The sequence below is a fragment of the Vidua chalybeata genome, chromosome Z (genome assembly GCF_026979565.1).
Source record: "Vidua chalybeata isolate OUT-0048 chromosome Z, bVidCha1 merged haplotype, whole genome shotgun sequence".
NCBI classification, from domain to species: domain Eukaryota; kingdom Metazoa; phylum Chordata; class Aves; order Passeriformes; family Viduidae; genus Vidua; species Vidua chalybeata.
In genome coordinates, this window is record NC_071570.1 from 47,062,955 (window position 1) to 47,080,562 (window position 17,608).

Genomic DNA, 17,608 nt, shown 5'->3' on the forward strand with positions numbered 1-17,608 from the left:
CTGTGGTAAGATTGGCATACTTTTTACTAAACTGTACATTTTTTCAGGCCACATAAAGTAGTGACTAACAAACATACCCAAAATTTTGTCTTGCACAATAGCCTGACCAGCTTTCATGCCAGCATAGTGACTACACATGCTCATGACAGTTAAGAACCTAATTGCTTTGAAATTGTAAAAGAAGGTGTCCAGTATGTTATTTATTAATTTCAAAATCATGGTGGGATTTCAAGCACTCGTACAATTAAGTTTTACAAAATTACTGTATATCCTGTGTTCCAGTCCAGCACTGAAATTCTTGGTCTTGAGAATAAAAAATACTCCTGTTCTGAAAGAAGTCTCATTTCTCACTCACTTTATTCAAAGTGCTAGCTTATAAGACATTTAATTTCAGTGTTTTATAGATTGGAGTTTTTCCTTCTAAAGAAAAAATAGTGTATGTTCTAATGGGAGTTGTTCAAACAACTCTTTCAGTTCCAAGAAGCAAATCCTGACTTTTCAAAGAATTCTTTTCCCATCTTCAGATTGCTTTCCTTCAAAAAAATAATTGCTTTTTCCCAGGAATGGTTTAATTGAAAGCTAATAAATTTCTCCTCTCTTTCCATTATAATTATACACTGCTCCTGACATATGCAATAAGCTGAAGGGTACAGAAGTGGTTAGTTTTGCCCCACTTGTTTCAAGAATTGTTACTACTGTTTACATGCTTTCTTCCTCATGTATTGCCTTACTTGGATGCTGAGTGAGACTCCTTGGAAACGGATGTTCAGTAACTTTCCTGTAATTTAAGAGGTGAAGCCCAGTCTTGGCATACTTCCACTGTATCCAGTAAAGTTTTAATCGTTCTGCAGAGCAATCAGCAATTAGCTCAGCTAGTTCTGAGCTAATCCTCACTGTGGTGCTTATGAAATGTAAAATGACGTGACATGAATACTCAAATATTTTAGGTAGATGGAAAACATGATTACTTAACATCAAAATACCTGAATTTTCTTGCTTTTGCTGGCGGGGTGATAGATGGCTGCCTTCATTAACCGGCGTATGAGCACAATCATGTGTTAAAATCCAGTGCTTTTCCCAGGATCCTGCGTTCTTCCATTAATTACTGAAATTTCTTCGGTTAATTGCAGAAGTGCCACCGAGACCCAGGCAGTGCCATGAGCCTGGCGGCTGTGCCCGCACACACGAGCGAGGGGCGGCTCTGCGCCCGCACGAGCGATGTCTCCGTGAGGCGTCTTCCTTAGGCCCTCGTCCTCTCCATCGATGTCTCCATGAGGCGTCTTCCCTAGGCTCTTGTCTTCTCCATCACCGCACTTGGAGGATTTTGATGGTGCTGTGGAAAACACAACGGAACCTTCCTGGAACGGTCGCTCCGCGGCCCGGGCGGCGGCCGGGACGGTTTGGCGGAGCACCGAGGCGGAAGAGGGCGGGCGCCAACGTGTCGGGGACTGCAGGGCCTGGCTGCTGGCGGGAGTGCGCGCTCCGTGTCCTGCGGCTCTACTCAGCCTTCCTCGGTTGTCCTTAGTCTTCTTCGGCCCTTCTCACCCCCCTCAGTGTCCCTCGGCTCCTCTCAGACCCCTCTCACCCCCATCTTCTTCCCGCAGTCCCCCTCGTCACCCCTGAACCTTCTCATTTCCCCTGGGCTCCCCTGATATTCCCTCAGAGCCCCGCATCTCCCCTGGTCTCCCCTCAACCCCCGCGGAGATGGATGACGAACCCGAGCGGACCAAGCGCTGGGAAGGAGGCTACGAAAGAACATGGTATGTTCTTCCCCCCTCACCCTTCTCTCCTTTCTGGCAAAGGAGGAAAAACCTCCCTTCTGCTCATTGTAACAGTCTGTTCTGCGTAGGGAGATTCTTAAGGAAGACGAATCCGGGTCGTTGAAGGCAACCATCGAGGACATTCTCTTCAAGGCAAAGAGGAAAAGGTACGTGGTGTGGCCACGAGCCTGCTAATAGCACTGACTTGTCAGTTATAAGGGCTTGATCATCCTGAAACTGGGTCCTGTAGGATGAATTAAGCATAAGGCATGCCTGCAGGATGTTTTTATAGCCTTTCTCCTTAAGAGGGGCAGGTGCATGCAAAAAAAACCTGTGAAATATTAATTTTTATCTTTAAACACTGAATGTATACCACCTCTGTATCCCATGTATATGCAAGCTACAGGTCTTGATCTGATGAAACACTGCAGAGCACTGCAGCTGCAATCTGCACAACTTAGAGGAATCTTCCATCAATTTTTTTTTTTAGTATACAAATCAGAGACTCGCAGGATAGTTTAGGTTGGAAGGGACCTTAAAGATAATCTCACTTCAGCCTGCCATGAATGGAGACACCTTTCATTGGACCAGATTGGTCAGAGCCCCATCCAAACTGGTCTTGACCTCTCCCAGGGATGGGGCATCCACAGCTTCTCAGGGCAACCTGCTCCAGTGCCTCACTACCCTCGTGGTAAAAATATGTTTGTCTCCAACCTCTTTTGATCAACCTTCTTTTGATTAAAAACATTGTTCCTTGTCCTGTCACAACAGAATCTAGTTTCTGGTACCATGGCTACAGACTTCTGTTTCAGATTTCAGAAAAACAGCTAGAAAAAAATCCTAAGTTTTGCATAATTTCAAGTTATATTAGAACTTGATTTGTCAAATTTGGATAAAATTTTAAAGCTTCATTAAACCTGGTAGTAAGAAATAGTTCTTCTTTATTTTCTGAGAGTTGTGAAATCTGCAGTTGAGCTGTGGGGTTTTTCAGCATGAGTAAGTGTCTGCAGTTTATTGCTTCTACATTTTAACCAGAAGTCTAATACTGGGTTTATTTGGACTTTTGTTTTAGGAGCCATTCACTCATTTGAATTTGACTTAAATTGTTCTGTGTTTTGTTAGACTCTGTGAACACCATGGACAAGTTCGGCTTGGAATGGTATGTTAATACCTTAACCCTCTTCTGTTCTTAGTCCAAAACTATTTGGCTAGAGGTGGTATGCCAGATCTGAAATACACTTCTGCTGGCCTAGCATACTTCTTACCAAACCTTGTGGTTTCGGCTGTTACTTTTTTTTTTTTTTAAAGCATTCTTAGTTTGTTAGCAGTGTAAGTGAAGCATGGCTATTCAGGTTTGGAGGTTTGACACACAGGGTGTGTTTGGCAGAAGAAGTCAGACCACACGTGCTCACACTGTCCATTTCTCTTCTTGTGAAAAGTGGACATGATGGAAATGCGTTGTAAATAACCACATTGCTTTGTACAACACTTGAGCTCTTCAGATGAAGACATAAATATTCAAACTATGCATGTTTTGTAACTTATCGTGAGAGTCATGAGAGGAGAACAGTGTGCATTTTTCAAGATGGGTTTTTTTTCATTTTAAGAAAAAAGTGGAAGAATGTGTTACTTTTCAGTTGCTGTTAATTGCACCTCTCAATCTACTGAATCTTCCCTCTTAGAGGGAGGAAGTAGTGGCTTTTTAAAGTAAATGGAATAATTAATTCATTTCAATGCATATTCTATGAGTGATTTTCACATATGGTGGAAATGCAGATGCGTCACCTTTACGTGGTTATTGATGGATCAAGAACAATGGAGGACCAAGACTTAAAACCGAACAGACTTACTTGCACTCTGAAGGTATTCCTGCACTCAAATTTTTTCCTTACTGAGCCACCATTTCTCTATAAACTGGTTGCATTTTGCATTTCAAAGAATTGCAGTTTCCTGTATCTGCATAGCTTCTCATCTCTCATCCCTACATTTGTCTCCTTGTTTCTGTCTGTCCTGTTTTTTGAATAGTAAAAAACTTACCTGTTTTTTGAATAGTAAAATCTGTGGGGCATTAGTTTGCCTTGCACATGTACTTCTGTAGAGTGAAAACACTTTGTACGGCATATTATGGGAAGACATATCTGGAAACTATGTGGAAATTAAGTGTTGCCCAAAATAAGGGGATGACATGTTCTCATTACACATCTAGAATTAGTTTGTATTTTTTTCTTACAGTTGGGTTTTTTTATGAATTCTTATTTGAAAGGATGCTGTTTGAACTGGATTGCTGTTTCAGATTGTGGTGAACTTGAACTGTGCACTTCGTGTTCTGAATGGTCTTCTCCAACAATACTTGAGCATGAAATCCTGGATTTTGATGGTTTTGTGCAGAGTAGTGCTTTTTGGTGTATTGAAAACCTCCATTTGAACCAGCAGGAATCTAGAACTTCAATGTAGGATATGAATAAAATAAGGGGGTATAGTTTCTGAATTCTCATTTAATTGATTACTTGGGGGGAGGGATAGGGTGAAAGAAGAATGGAAAGGAAAGGTTCATTCCCCCTTTTTGTGTTACCCAACTACTTTGTTTTGCTTTTTAGTGATACTAGATGTTTTGCATCTACTTAATGTATCTGTAATAAAAGTATAATTAGTTTTTAACTGCCTTAACTTTTTTTTATAGTTACTGGAATATTTTGTTGAAGAGTACTTTGACCAGAATCCTATTAGTCAGGTATGTACAACCATGCAAGAAACAAATAACAGAAAATATTTTAAAAGGTAGTTTTGGTTATAACACTACCAAGTAAACTGTTTTCAATTTATGTGTACCTTCAGATGCTTTATTCATCAGTCTACTGAAATTCTTGTTTCTGCCTGTTTCTGCCAGACATTTAGAATTTTAGAAGATTTCTTTTTGTACCTTTTGGCAGTAGTAATTAAAATACAGGAGATTTATAATCTGATGTGTCATGTTGTGCTGCTATTGTTACACTTGAAGTAAAACTTGCATAGACTTGTATGGTTAAATAATTCTGGTCCATAAAGATGTAAAAAAAAATAGTAAAATTCTAAATAAACTCATTGTAAAACTTTCTAAGAAAAAGTTTGGTCTTTTTTCCCCCCTTTTTCAGATTGGCTTAATTGTAACTAAGAGTAAAAGAGCAGAAAAAATGACAGAACTCTCAGGTAGGGAAGTAGTATTCTTTCTTAAATTGCAGATGTTTTTATCCTTTTCATTGGTGTTCTAAATTCTGCCTAATACACTGCTGAAAATTAAATTATCATAATTAGTTTTAATTTAAAAGATAAATTATTGCACGTTGTCTGAAACCATAATCTACGTTTTGATCTGCTTTGATCCAGAATTGTCATTGTGTGCTTGTTTGTGATCAAGTCTCTACTTGATCTCCAGTCAAGTCTCCTTCTCGAGAAGAATACAACTCAGATGTGTTCTGATTCCTCTATAGTTTATTTTCTACTCAGTTTGTTAATTTTGTATATTACGACATCTGTGGATTTTGTGAGATCTGATCTGATGTTAAGAAGTCGAGGTTTGTTTGGTTCTTGCCTGCTGTTACACCAGTCTCTGTGGCTTCGGCAGGTCTCATTGAGGAAATTGAGGATCAGTCAATCTTTGAACCATGCTTTGAGGATAACAGAGGAAACAAAACTCTTTTTCTGCTTATGGGACATCTCACCCTCATGTTGAGTGCTTAACGATACCCAAGAATGAATTTATTCTTTTTGGCTTCTAAACTTTCTAGCACCTGAGTGCCTATACAGTAAAAGTTTGTTTTACTCTTTTCTGAATTCTGATCAAGATACTAATTTCTAAGGAAAAATACAGATCCATTCCACTTTGAAACCAGTCCCTGTCATTGTACAAGTACACTTCATTACATAAATACTTCAAATATTTCTGATCTTTAACTTGTTGTATCAGTTAAATTGATTGCATTTTTTTCACTTACAGGAAACTCAAAAAAGCATGTAACTGCTCTGAAGAAAGCAGTGGATATGAACTGCAGTGGAGAGCCTTCTCTATATAATTCCCTAAATTTGGCCATGCAGACTTTAAAGTTAGTATATACATGGAGGTTTTTTGTTTTCTTTGTGATTGTGACTTTTGAGAGGCAGAGACAGAATTTTTTCTAAATAGCATCTTGCATCATGCTGACTTGAGTCTTTAAAAGGTGAATTTATCTCCTCTTAAAATACAAATAATTAAGTTAAATATTCTAGTAGTGCAGAAGTTTATTTTCTACCACTAGATGCTTGTATTTAGGGGTGTTTTTCTCATAGAAATGAAATTTGAAAACCAAATTGATGATGGTATGTAGATACTGTGATGAAAGACACTGCCATTCTTTTTTACTGAAGGACTGTGCTATGAGAGAGGACATAGGGTTAATAATGTTAGAGAACAGGAAAAGAAAAAGCATTCTGTTACAATAATATTGTGAAAGTTTTGGCATACTTTAGAAAGATCAATTTTCAGGTAGGATAGATTCAGAATACTTTTTAGCAATGTGAGATATTGAGATGTATCCCAGTTTGTGGAAGACTGAGTAAAGAATTATAGCTAAAACACTGACTGAACAAAGCGGATAACTAGTGTCATGAAAAGCTATTTAATTACTAGCAGGAAGAGAGTTTTCAACTAATAACTAGAAGTAATTAAAAGTAATGGATTTACACTTAAAAAACTGATTAGAGCTTTTTAAGAAGTCGGGAAGCCTTACTACAGTGTACTAGTTTGAAGATGAAATTTTACCTGTGAGTATGACTGAGGTACAAAGGATTCATTACAGGAGATAATCAGGTTACAACTACACAATTAAATATGGTATTTTAGATATTGGAAAGGTTTGGCTTTCAGAAGGTGAAAATCTGGTGCTCAGACAAGGATCTTACCACAGTTTGTAGAGAATTTCATATCATGTCACCTTCTGACTTCAGCAAATTAAGGTCCTTGGAGATGTTACCATAAAAATAGCTTAGTGTGCATAAGTAAATTAAATATATGCTTTCCTTAGGCACATGCCAGGACATACAAGCAGAGAGATTTTGGTAGTCCTCAGCAGTCTGACGACATGTGATCCAGCCAACATCTATGATCTAATTAAGGTACAGAACTGAAGTTTGACTACTGCATTGAACATCCAAGCTACTGGAGGAAAAACAGGCAGTAGCAGTGTCCTCACCAATTAATTTTTGTTTCAGACTTTGAACCTTTTTACTATTTCTTGTTCTGCACATGAATTGAGTATGCTTTTTTCTCTATTTTAAGTGTTTAAAAGCAGTAAAGATCAGAGTATCTGTCATCGGCCTAAGTGCTGAAGTTCGTGTTTGTACAGTACTTGCCCAAGAAACTGGTGGTATGTATCTGAAGTTCAGTAATTATATTACTAACACAGGTTCAAAATAAAAATTAAGTAAGTAATTTGTTTTATATTTATTACTGCATTTTGACTTTTTTACGGATAAATATTTTCCATTGTGCTGGCAGAAAATTTAAAGAGTTGCCCAAATCTACAAAATGTACAGTAGTAAGTGAAATTAATACCAGCTGGTAGCTGCAGCCCTAGAGAAAAGAAATACATATATTTTCAAACCTTTTGTTCCATGTATAAAGCTATGTGATGTGGAACTTCATCAGTGAAACATGTTAATATCCATTGCTATAGTGGTAACTCTTATAGTATAATTACTACAGTGTAATGTTGGAGGAAAAGCTCTGTGCCTTCATACCTAATTTAACATTCTGTTATTACTACTTTTAAAACCTGTCATTTACTGTAGCATTAACAGGGCTGCCTTTTAGGAGCAAGTTTGGATAAATTGTGTTTTCTACTTAAGTTGTTTTCTGTCATATGTATATGTTTGTTTGGTTGGGTTTTTTTGGTTTTTGTTTTTGGTTTTTTTGTGGGTTTTTTGTTGGTTTGGTTTTTTTGTTTGGTTTTTTTGGGGGGCTTTTTTGTTTTTTTTTTTTTTTGTTTTTGTTTTTTTTTTTGTTTTGTTTGTTTTGGTGTTTTTTTGTTTGTGGGTTTTTTGTTGGTTTTTTTGTGTGTTTTTGTTTGTTTGGTTGGATGGTTGGTTTTGTTTTTGTTCATAACCTGACAGAAAGGCATTTCTTTGTCTGTGACAGGAACATACCACGTTATTTTGGATGAAAGTCATTATAAGGAGCTGCTGATGCACCATGTTAGTCCTCCACCTGCTAGTTCAACTTCGGAGTGCTCCCTTATTCGAATGGGTAGGATATGGTTTTGTCAAACTCCTAACATGAGATTTTTGTCTTTTTCTTTATTTGCCTCTTCTGTGTTAAGGCAATACAAATAGTGAGATGCATAATAAAGACATTGTGCAACTTTTTTTAACTTTTATTTTGCTAGATAAGTATCTGTTTTATTTATGTTATTCCTTCAGAGTAGTCAGCTTTTAAATAAAGCTTATTAAGTAAGACAAATTACTGAACAGAATTTGGAAACAACAAAGTGGAACAATATTGATGACACAGTAATTGTTATAAATTTAATACATAGAAATGAAGGGTGAAAAACTATTTTTTCTCTCTCTGCTTTTTTGCCTGCAGAAGGCAACTCTTAAAACTATTAATTGATTTAAGAATCATAGGTAGTACATGTTTATTAGCAGCTTCTTGAGTATTCTTTCAAGAAGTAGATTACCATTTCTTTTCTTGATCTGTTTCTCAATAAATTTAAGCTTGGAGTTAAACCAGAATAGGAACTATAATGCTTCAAAGTAGAGCACTAAGTTCTCACTTTCATCCACCCTTTCCATAGATAAGAATGTATGTATTTTTATGTCTAGATATAGATAATGAAAAGGTTTACTTCTCGTAGGTGTAAAGCCTGAGCTGCAGTTGGAAAAACCAACTTCTCACCTGTCATGATCTGTAAAAAATGAATGACAGAAAGAAAGAAAGATAATAGTCTCCAAAAAGTCCTGTAGTCTCATCTGTCATATACTGCACTTAGAAGGTGAATATAGGCTGGATGGATGCATATAAAAATATTTCCCCCTTAATTAGAAACTGTTGTTTAAGTGAACATTTGTATGCTGCTCATTCTGCTTTCCTACCATTTCACATATTTTACTTTTTAACTGTTCTTCAAAAATGGGGTTCCAGTCCACTTCAGTTAACACAAAGTCTATGGCAAAGACATTTTTTCAGTTGGGGAGAAGTAAAGTCAGGGAGGTGTGGGTGTAGTTAGAGACCTTTGGGAAGAATTTGATACTAGCAAGAGTGTATTAGTTCTGCTGTAATAACAAATGGGAAGGAGATAGGCCTGAATGTCTAGAATAATCTTTGAACTTCTTCATTGAATTAAGAAATTGACACATTATTGCATGTTTAAAACTGTAATTTTGGGATGTTTTTCTCTTCAGGATTTCCTCAGCATACTATTGCTTCTCTATCTGATCAAGATGCAAAGCCCTCCTTTAGCATGGCGTAAGTAGCATTGATTAGAATTCAACAAGCTGATAAGAATTCAATATTAATTAGTCATATTTAGAAAATCTGCTCAACAGTGAAAGTATTACAGAATAATTTGGAAAAAAAAAGAGTAAGCCATGTCTTGTGACTTCTCAGTAGACATTTTATTTCCATTGGCAGCTCTGGTATTAACAGTATCCTCTGTTAAATATGTGTTTTTAAATTTGCATTTAATTTTTTTTGAGGTAGTAAAGTAAGTACCTTTTTTAAGGTACTTAGTTCTGTTACAGTGATTGGGGCACACAGGTGCTACAAGGTGTTAAAGTAATTACTTGCAGCTCTTGATTTAATTACTACTATCATTATAAAAGATAATTATGGGGATGGAAGGGTATTAGCTGAATAAAATATTTTTAATGTATTTCTTAACATGACTTTAAAGGGAAGTTTGGAATAGAGTCCTCATTTGATGACTGCACCAGTGCACTTCTCAGTGAAAAGAATCATTATTTTCCAGGGTGATAGAGGAGTCTGAATTTCAGAATGAAACAGTGTCTAACACCATGTGCTATTTGAAAGAATAATTACTACATGCATTTTAGAGGCAATATAGAATATTTTTGTGTCTAAAAAGAAACAAGCATGCAGTTGTTGTTCATATCTTTATTTTTAAATAAAATATGGCTCCTTTATATGGAAATATTTTGTCTTTGGTTCCTGTGGGAAAATGTGGTCACTGATATCTATTCATATCAATTGTTTTCTGACACTTACATATTAAACTGTTACATGCAATCTAGTGAAACTTTTTTAATTACTTGATGTGAAAACTACATTATTTGTACTTACACAGTAGCATGGTGTTGTTTCTTAAGTACTGAATTGTTTCTTTCTACTGTAGGCAATTGGAAAATAACAGTGACCCAGGTCTTACACTGGGTGGATATTTTTGTCCTCAGTGCAGAGCCAAATACTGTGAGCTTCCTGTGGAATGCAAAATCTGTGGTAAGTAGCAAGAAGAGGTGAGTAGATGAATCAGGAGTTCATGGTAAGAGAGTTAAGGGGTGGAAAAATTCAGCTATACTTACTAATTAAAAGCCAGCTCTTTACTAATTAAAAACCTGCTTAAAGAGTCCTGCATTTTGGTGACCTGGGATGTCAACTTTGTAAAAGTGTCTCTCAAGACCATACCTGTAACAGTAAAGCTGTATCATATTCCTATTGGAGTATGATACATCATATTTATATTTGTATAAAGAATATACCTAAGGCAAAGTGGGGAAGAGGGATGATGCACATGGGAATGGTGACTTCTCAAGAATCCTCATTTAACTAAACACACCCATGTTTCAGAATCCTCAGTGCAAGGCCATAAAAATGGAGTGCTTTGGAGCAGGAGGACAGAAGTACTCTTGCCTCCATGAGTATATGGATGAAAGATTTCCAAGTTTAACTGAAGGGCCGGCTGTAGAGTTGTAAACAGGAGCCCCTTGGTCTTGTGAATATTAATGGACTGTGCAACCAATGACGCCTCCCTCCATTGCCCTTAGTGAAGGTGGGAGAGAGGATTAGTGTGGTTTATAATATTAATATTGTGAGGGGGTGCTGTTCTCCTAGCTTCCACAGGCACATGACTAAAACACAATAGGTATTACTAGGATGCATGTATTTGGCAAGAGGATGAAAAAATTGTGGTTTTGGGTCACTTTATCGTAGTTTAATTTCAAGTTTTTCCTACCAGCATGAGTTTCATTCCACCAATGGGATAGTGTAACTGGAGAAGTCCTGTGTATCTGCAGTGGATTCTCCACAGCTGCAGTGATCAGCAGAGCAACAGTTTGGATATTTACACTACATGTGAGTGAGTGAGTGAGTGAGTGAGTGAGTGAGTGAGTGAGTGAGTGAGAGTGAGATGTTTGTGCCAGCCCATGCCTTACCTGTTGTCATGGTCTAACCCCAGCTGGCGACTCAGCCCCAGACACCCACACACTGGTGAGATGGGGGAGTATTACGGCTTGGTGTTCCCCAGGGGTCCGTCTGGCCCCTGGGGCAGCAGCCGCCTTAGGTATCCCAGATAGCACTGTGCTGATGAGGCGCAGCCTGCCTGGGCCCTTGGGCTAGCTCCAAGCCGCTGGCTACTTTAGCGAGCACTTGTGGAGTGATTCCAGCTCTTAGTGATTTCAGCTCTGTGCTCGCAAAGTGCCTCAGCAGAGGCAGGGAAGGAGAGAGGTGAAGGCTGTGTGGAGTTCTGTGGAGATGTCTTTATTGGCAGCTTCTGCAAAGGGTTCCAGTGACAGCTCTTCCGTCTGAACTGGGCAATGGTATGGGCTATTGCGGGATCAGGATTTGTCCTATGGCTGAGGTTGAGGAGAATACGACCTATAGCCTTACAGAGACATAATGGGTCTGATGTGCGGAAGAGGGGTAGCTCTGTTCCACTCATCATGACTCTGCATTTCTTATCTTAGGCTAGTGACGGCCGTGGAGGCCTTGCAGGGCCTCTGACTGCTACAGGGGAGAGAATCAGAAGAGTAAAAGTGAGAAAACTCATAGGTGGCATTAAAGGCAATTGAAAACCTACAGCAAAAGCTTTGTACACAAGACAAGCAAAGTAATTCATTCACCACTTCCAATCAGCAGAATCTCCAGGAAAGCAGGACTCTGTCATGGGTAACATGACAGTTACTTGAGAAAGTAAATGCCATCATCCTGAACATTCTCCCCTTTCCACCTTCTCTACTCAGCTTTATAGGCTGAGCGTGGTGGCACATGGTATTGGATATCCCTTTGTTCTCTTGGTGCACTGTTGACTGCAATCCCTCCCAATGCCTTGTGCACCCCTGAGCCTACTCACTGGTGGAGTAAGAAACAGAAAAGGCCTTGATTATGTGTAAACACTGGTCAGCAGTAAAGAAAACATTCTTGCGTAATCAACCCTGTTTCCAGCATAGATCCGAAACATAGCCACATGATAGTGTGCCAAAAATTAACTGTTTTAAAAACAGCAGACCTGTGTTAGCTGGAATGTTGCCGTGGCATGGTTTTGGCAGTAACTACTAGCAAGCTGTAGTAGAGCTTTGTAACAGGGCGTCATCTTAATTGGTGGTGTGATACAGCAGAACCATCATTGCTAAAAGGAGCTTCCTAATTTCACCACTGTATGTTGTAAATGTATTTCTAAAGGCTGAGTTAAACCTTTTCAGTAGAAATTTGAGCAATTTGCTTGTTCTTTGCATTTGGATTTAAAACTGGACAGGATTACAGGTTTGGCTAATGGAACAAGTTTTTACTTTTTAAAATTCTTAAGCTCTCAACCATTAAGTAATCAAAAATATTATTTTTCCTTTTTACTTTATTTCATACAGAAAAGCTTTTCAGTAAATATTTCCTTGTAACAATTTTGGTGTCTCTTTAATTGCAGGTCTTACATTAGTGTCTGCACCTCACCTGGCTCGGTCTTACCACCACTTGTTTCCTTTAGATGCCTTTCAGGAAGTTCCACTGGAAGAATACAAAGGGGAACGGTATGCAAATCTTACTTGTGATAATGAGTGTACTTGTGGATCCTATAATTTTTTTTGTCACAAAAGTAAGAATAGCTGGCAACAGCTTCTTTGCTGCTGGAGATCCTGGGTGTTTGGGTGGTGTGAGGCACCTCTAGCATTAAGGAATACTTGTCGTTTCCATGGTCTGTGAGTTCAGCTGAATAGCTGAAATAATTGCCAGAAATTGTTACTATGTATGAGATGGTTTTTTTTAACATTGATTTACACAGTCTTGACTATTTTTTTTCAGTTAAAGTATAAAATTTTGCTTTTAGGTATTGTCAAGGCTGCCAGGGAGAGATGAAAGATCAAAATGTAAGTATGTTGAATAGCATTATAATTTGCATTGAGGGGTGTGAGGAATAAAGATGATCCTTTAGCATTATATTCTAAAGACCAGAAAAATACTTGTGAAAGTTAAGGTCATGGTTAAATAGAGCTATGTGTTAAACAGTCACACTTTCTAGACTGCAAAGTCTGTAGAAGTGTGGGAAGAAATTTCCTAGGGAGCTGCATAAAAAAAAGCTTCCACTCTCAGCCATTTGGAAGCATTTATAGTGACCTGAGCTCAAGCCTGTGAATACACTTGCTGTCAGAAGCTTTAATTCAATTGAGTTTCTGTGATGCTAGCAGTGTAGTGTGTTTACATTACCTTGATGATGTAACTGTTGACCTACCATAGTGCTATGATGATAATTTTTGCTAATTTGATTTGTCTTTCTGTCCTTCCCACACAGGTGTACATATGCAAAGTGTGTCAGAATGCATTTTGTGTGGAATGTGATCTGTTTGTTCATGATTCTCTGCACTGCTGTCCTGGCTGTATTCATAAGCACCCTGCTCCTGTATCTGTATGATCTCATACCTTTTTAAAAATTGCTGTATCTTTGTCATTCTTGCATGAATCTAATTAGTTTATTCAGCCATCGCTTTAACTGATGCATCTCTGAACAAGAAGATGATTACAGAGGGATGAACAGTGAAGTAGGAGCAAATGTTAATGTTTTTATTATTTTATTACGTTTAATATATACTTGAATTATCTGTATCTATTTTTTGTTCTTGTCTCAAGAACTATGGCTTTTTCCAGCTGTTATTATAATAACGTGTATTTGTAAATATGAAAGTGATAAAACTGCTTTTTATGATAATGGGATGATTCATCTTGGTTTCATTACTTGTTCAAAAAAAAGCCCTGAAAATACATTTTATATATCTGTTGTTACAAGCTTTTGCTTTTGTTGGATTGTGGATTGCTGTAGATCTGTCTTGGTTTGAAAAGATAGGTGTCTGCTAAGGAAGGCAGGAGCCTCTCTTGAAATGGAAAATGTAAACCCCTCCCTCTGAATTATTATAATTTTGAAATTAAGGGGCTCTCAGGCAAAAATATGAGAGTAGGAATAACAGTTCTTTATTAGGAAAAATAAAAATTAAAAAAGCAGTGATACAAAAGTCTCTGACAGAGTCAGAATACAGCCTGACACCTTGCTGGTCGGCAATTGCTGGTAGCAATCCAATTGAATGGTGGCTGCAGTCCTCCTGGAGTGTCAGGTGTAGTTCTGTTGAAGCAGTGATCCTGTAGAAGGGTGTAGTTTTCCTCTGAAGGTCCAGTGGTGGTGTAGGGTCTGGTCTTTCTCTGGGAATCCAGTGGGAAAAGGCTGCCTGTGGTGTTCTAGATTTCAGACTATATCCAGATAGCAATGCTTGGCTCCTCCCCCTGGACGAAGCATCTCACAATGGGGTGATGTCATTTTATCAGTCATGCTGTGACACTCAAGGGCCATTAACAGTAGATGTCTTCCCAGAGGGAGGGTTGGTTGTGGGAGAGATAAAGAAAACTGCCCAATTAACAGACGATAACTGCCCCACCTCTAAAAGATGGCAATAGAATACACACCCCCAGCCACATCTTGCGTTTGCAACCTAAGACAAGATCAAAATACTCTTTTGCCAGAATTTAACAAAGATGTTTTTGAGCAATTAATTGGTGGACATTTCATGTATTATTTTCAAGTATTATGAGTATTCACCTTGGCGTTCGGTAAGGCAGCTCAAATACAGCTGTTATAAATGTGCTGAAAACAAATTTTAGGTTTTAATGGTGCAACTCAAAGCTAACTATAAATTTTTTATACTCCTGTGTCTGGGTTAAGTTTTAATTTTTTTGTAGGAGGGTAAGATTGCTGAAAGTCAGTGAACTTGCAAAAGGGCAATACCTGAGTTAATACAAGCTATTGTTTGGTGGACTCAGTATTGAAGACAGAAAGAGATGCTGTTTGGTTCTGAAGCTATGCTGAATTGACAGAACTGCATGTCATCTTCTGTCCTTGGCTAAACCCCTAGAGCAACAGACAAGTGAGTGCAGGAGGGGAGGTGTCCATCTTTCTCTGAACTTTACCTGAAGAACAGGAATTGGCACAAATGCAAGACTGCCATTTTGCAGTGTCTGTTCAAAGTGTGTTTGCAGCTTGAACCTGTGAGAATTGTAATGTGCTACACCTCAATAAAAGGAAGTTACAGATACAGTGTCTGAAGCAATACATCACAATGGGTTTTCTTGAGTCACCTTGTGATGATTGTCAATACAACTGTGACTGAGTTGTTCTGGGTGTATATGACTTAATTTTTGAGCTTTGTTTTTTTGTCAGATTAGAAATGGCAATATAACAGCTGAAACTTAACACAGAAACAAGCAAAAAACCCAAACATCTCCTCTTACATTAGTTCAATTTTTCATGTTCATCTCATATAAGCAATACATGCCACTTTTCACTTCTTTCAGGCAGTCTTAATTTACTTGTTAGTAAGCTCTTTCTATAGTGCCTGCATGCTGGATAGAGGGCAGTCATTCTCTTGTGTTGTCAGAAAAATTACTGTTGAGCATCTGCATCTCATTCTGTGCTGAGTCAAACAATGCCTATAAACCCTTTGTGCTGTCAGGTGGTTGCAGTCCTATTACTAAAAACTAGCTGAAAAAGGACATAGAGTGTTTGTTCTGGTCTAGTAGGCCACTCCAAGCTCTAAGCATCTGGCTCTTACATATTGTGATGCTGGTGACAGCCTCTTAAGACAGCGTTTTCTGGTAATATTTTCATCTTTGCAGTCAGTATTTTCTAATGGAAATAAAAGGGATTTGTCAGAACACTTCAAATCTTCCTTATTCTCTTGCTAGATACCAAGATAACATACTCTACCCAGCTTCTATTTCTGAAAGTAAAAACAGTGTTGAAATTGCAGCCATATACTCCATTATTAGCTTGTGGTCACAGTGATAATTTGGTTTGTTCTTTCCTACCCTGGTCATTGGTAGAGCAGTTCAAACCAGCTCCTGAAAAAATCACTACTAAGGCAGTATTTCTCTGGTGTATAAAGACTTTCATCTGTGTCCTGTGTATTTAAAGCAGTATGGAGGAAATCTTCCCTCCACCTATTCTCTGACTAGGATTCACTGGCTCTCAAGTCTCCCTTGCTTGTGGGAAGCTCCAACCTTCTTAATTCTTATTTATTTCCTTATTTACTCTATCTGCCATAAGACCAGTCAATCAATAACGTTATTAGGAGGCCTGTGAGAAATTCTTGTAGGTCTTGAAGATGTGTCAAAGGTTTCAGACTTAAAAGTGCTGGAGAAAGACACCCTGTGGTGCGGTTGAGGATGCAGGTGTGGCAAGAATTTTTGAGACTAGACAGTGCTGCCATATAGAAAGGAGAGGATTTCAAAAAGGCAAGAACCTTCACTTTCCTTCCAGTTTACATTTTCTTTGTAGAAATAGAAGTTCCCCTCTCTAACAACACTCATAGCTAATTTCCAAGAGTGGAAATGCTGAAAATGCATTCATTAAAATAGGAGTAAAAGAGGACCCCACACTGGAGCAGGTGGATGGATGCCTGAAGGAGGCTATGAACCTGTGGAAGGTCCACACTGTAGCAGGTTCTGTGCCTCATGTAGAGAAGAGTCCATCCTGGAGCAGGCTTGCTGGTAGAACCTATGACCCTCTGGGGGATTCATGCTGGAGCAGCCTGATCCTGAAGGACTGACTGCACCTTGTGGATGGGACCCACACTGGAGCAATTCTTTAAGAACTGCAGTCGTAAAGAAGGACCCACACTGGAGAAGTTCATGGAGGAATGTCTCCCACGGGAGAAGGGGAAAAGTGAGGAGTCCTCCCCCAATGGAGAAGAAGCAGTAGAGTTGTGTGATGAATTGACCACAGCCCTCATTTCTCTGCATTGGTGGGAGATGGAGGTAGAGAAAATTGCAAGTGAAGTCCATAAAGAAGGGAAGGGTGGGAAGAAGGTATTTTAAGATTTGGGTTTATTACTCATTTACATACTTTAATTTGGTAGCAAATTAATTTCCTCTCTTTAAGTCCATTTTGCCCAAAAGTAAGCGGTGAATAATTATTTGCCTGTCCTTATATTGACCCAGAAGCCTGTCATTGTGTTTCCTCCTCCCTGTGCAGCTAAGGAGGGTAGGGCAGAGCAGCTTTGGTGGGCATCTCTTGTCCAGCCAGGGTCAACCCACCACAGTAATTTTTCAAAATACAGTAGGACTAGAAGACTTTTATAACAATCATAGCACTTTTTGGTTTGGGATTTGGATGAGAGAGAAATGTGACTTTTATAGCCAGTAAAAAAAATTAACAGATTTGATATCCTCGATTTAGAATCACTTTCTGAAGGATTAATTTGTTTGGTAAATGTCATAAATCTTTAAGATCCCTCAATTACTTGAGAAAACAAAACTCTTTAGACTTATAGGGAGCAGAATTTGAATAAATATAGCTGAACTGCAGACATGTCTGTTACATTCTGTCTGCAATTCTGAACCATTGCAGAGCAAA

General features: G+C 38.4%; 1 protein-coding gene and 1 long non-coding RNA gene across 2 annotated transcripts; one reads left to right on the forward strand and one right to left on the reverse strand.

The window, feature by feature from the left end:
* Nucleotides 1–338: 338 nt before the first annotated feature.
* On the reverse strand, nucleotides 339–1,865 carry LOC128802411 (uncharacterized). The gene is made up of 2 exons (XR_008435417.1): nucleotides 1,781–1,865; nucleotides 339–1,333 (listed from the first exon to the last, which is right to left on the reverse strand). It is a non-coding gene; the product is annotated as an uncharacterized LOC128802411 (long non-coding RNA).
* On the forward strand, nucleotides 1,332–15,290 carry GTF2H2 (general transcription factor IIH subunit 2). The gene is made up of 15 exons (XM_053968740.1): nucleotides 1,332–1,760; nucleotides 1,850–1,927; nucleotides 2,883–2,919; nucleotides 3,537–3,623; nucleotides 4,441–4,491; nucleotides 4,892–4,946; nucleotides 5,734–5,839; nucleotides 6,797–6,887; nucleotides 7,051–7,138; nucleotides 7,909–8,016; nucleotides 9,174–9,237; nucleotides 10,124–10,227; nucleotides 12,644–12,746; nucleotides 13,043–13,082; nucleotides 13,505–15,290. Exons 1-15 carry the CDS (start codon nucleotides 1,705–1,707, stop codon nucleotides 13,622–13,624), a joined length of 1,188 nt encoding a protein of 395 aa, XP_053824715.1. The 5' UTR covers nucleotides 1,332–1,704; the 3' UTR covers nucleotides 13,625–15,290.
* The last annotated feature ends 2,318 nt before the right edge of the window (nucleotides 15,291–17,608 follow it).